Here is a 1,859-nt window from a genome sequence, read left to right on the forward strand (position 1 = left end):
AGTGGGATCCTTTGATTAACATCCTAGAGAACACATCTACCACCAAGTTAAAAAGTAAAAGAGCTACAGGGTCCCCCTGCCTCAAACCTTTACCAGTGAGGAAGAAGTCACTTTCCTCCCCATTTAATTTGACTCCAACAGAGCCTCCTTGAGTAATACTCTTAATCCAACCAATCCACTTAGACCCAAATCCTCTTAGAGCCAACATCTCATAAAGGAAATTCAGGTTAACTTTATCATAGGCCTTTTCATAGTCTATTTTAAACACTAAACCCTGTCTACCAGTGGAATGCACTGCATGCACTACTTCATGGGCAGACACCACACTCTCTAAAATATATCTCCCCCTCACAAAGGCAGATTGGAAGTCAGAAATCAACCTACCAATCAACCCAGCAAGCCTATTAGTAAGAACCTTAGTAAAAATCTTGCACACACAATTAAGGAGACTAATAGGTCTAAATTTGTTCATAGTCTTAGCCTCATTCTCTTTAGGAATCAATGTAATCATGGCAAAATTAAGTCTAAAAAGGTCCAGTCTACCATTAAACCAAGCATTAAACATCTCAATAAGATCATATTTAACCAATTCCCAAGAGCTTTGATAGAACATAAAGGGTATCCCATCAGGACCAGGGGCCCCATCTGAGTATGACCCAAACACAACATTTTTAATCTCCTCTTCTGAGAACTTGGCCTCTAATCTAGCATTCTCCTCAGGAGACACTTTGTCCTGCTAATGCTTAATAATGGAAGAAAAGATACATCGTTCATTGAACAAGTACTTATACGTTTACATCGAGTGGAACTTGACTATTTTCTTCTTGAAACATGCGGGTCAAAAATAATAATATGACGAACACAAATTCAATCTAGGCTTTCTTCTTCTGAGCTGAAGATGCAGCCGATGTTGCAGCAGTTAACGGCGCTGAGCATGAGCAGCCTCGGCGTTGTTTTCCCTGAGCCCAACATGTCGCCGAGTATCGCGGACTGAAACAATTGCAATCACCGTTAGAAACGAAGCGAGCAAAAAAAAAAAAACCATGAAAACGGAGAAGAGGATAAAGGTTAAGTACCACAGGAGTGATAGGCCGGCGACTGGAGATTAACTACCTGTCGAGTGTTGACAGAACCAAACGAAAAAATATAATTGGTGAAGAAATTTCCTCGAGGAATTTTTTATTTTTTGAAATTTTGAATTATCAAATCTCTATCCTCAAGTTCACTAAAAAAAAACTTCCTCTACAAATTTCCACCAGCAGGACAGCGCAGCAATCTAAGATAATATTATCAAATGTTTCACGCTTGGTCAACGACGAAAGAAGCTAGCTATCACTTGATCACTCGAATGGATCTTGAAGCAAGCAAGAAGAAAGGGGCAAACGCAGGGCGAAGACGGGCACGTACCAAGTAGGTGAGCATGTAGACGCCCGCCATGAGCGAGGTGGCCGCCGACCAGCGGCGGCGCGCGAGGATGCCGTAGAGGTTGGCGACGCAGACGGGCCACAGGAAGGCGAGGTCGAGCCAGACGAGGCCGAGGAAGAAAGGCGGCGGGTCGGCGACGAGGTAGTGGCCGAACGCGACGGTGAACCAGCGGTGGATGTCCACGAGCGGCGCCGGGTGGAGGCCGCGCGGGAGCACGATCTGGGAGTCGAACAGCGGGGCCGCCACCGCCATGATCAGCGAGAAGAGCGCCACCACGACGTCCGCCGTCGCGGAGACGGCGCCCATTGGTTTGTTGTGGTGCCGCCGGAGGGAGCGGAGCGGAACCGTGGAGGACCACTCTGTTCCTGTTTTTCTACAGAGGAGCTGCTCTGTATGTGGCGTACGAGTATGATGACAGAAAGAAACTGTGTCTG

The 1,859-nt window shown here is 46.5% G+C and overlaps 1 protein-coding gene across 2 annotated transcripts; it reads right to left on the reverse strand.

Moving 5' to 3' along the window:
• Positions 1 to 557: 557 nt before the first annotated feature.
• LOC123068841 (sigma intracellular receptor 2) lies at positions 558 to 1,859 on the reverse strand. Of its 2 annotated transcripts, XM_044491522.1 has the most exons (3): positions 1,408 to 1,859; positions 1,077 to 1,113; positions 558 to 990 (listed from the first exon to the last, which is right to left on the reverse strand). In XM_044491522.1, exons 1-3 carry the CDS (start codon positions 1,729 to 1,731, stop codon positions 920 to 922), a joined length of 432 nt encoding a protein of 143 aa, XP_044347457.1. In that variant the 5' UTR covers positions 1,732 to 1,859; the 3' UTR covers positions 558 to 919. The 2 variants fall into 2 exon arrangements, with proteins under 2 accessions (XP_044347457.1, XP_044347456.1); XM_044491521.1 differs by lacking the exon at positions 1,077 to 1,113 and having other exon boundaries at positions 1,408 to 1,856.

This window comes from Triticum aestivum, chromosome 3B (genome assembly GCF_018294505.1).
Source record: "Triticum aestivum cultivar Chinese Spring chromosome 3B, IWGSC CS RefSeq v2.1, whole genome shotgun sequence".
Taxonomy (NCBI): domain Eukaryota; kingdom Viridiplantae; phylum Streptophyta; class Magnoliopsida; order Poales; family Poaceae; genus Triticum; species Triticum aestivum.

What these genes read in the sequence shown, in the direction of transcription:
- LOC123068841 (XM_044491521.1), bottom strand. Translation starts at nt 1,731, where the DNA reads ATGGGCGCCGTCTCCGCGACGGCGGACGTCGTGGTGGCGCTCTTCTCG. An exon ending in TCTACATGCTCACCTACTTG is followed by an intron (nt 991 to 1,407) that starts GTACGTGCCCGT and finishes CAATTGTTTCAG; the next exon opens with TCCGCGATACTCGGCGACAT.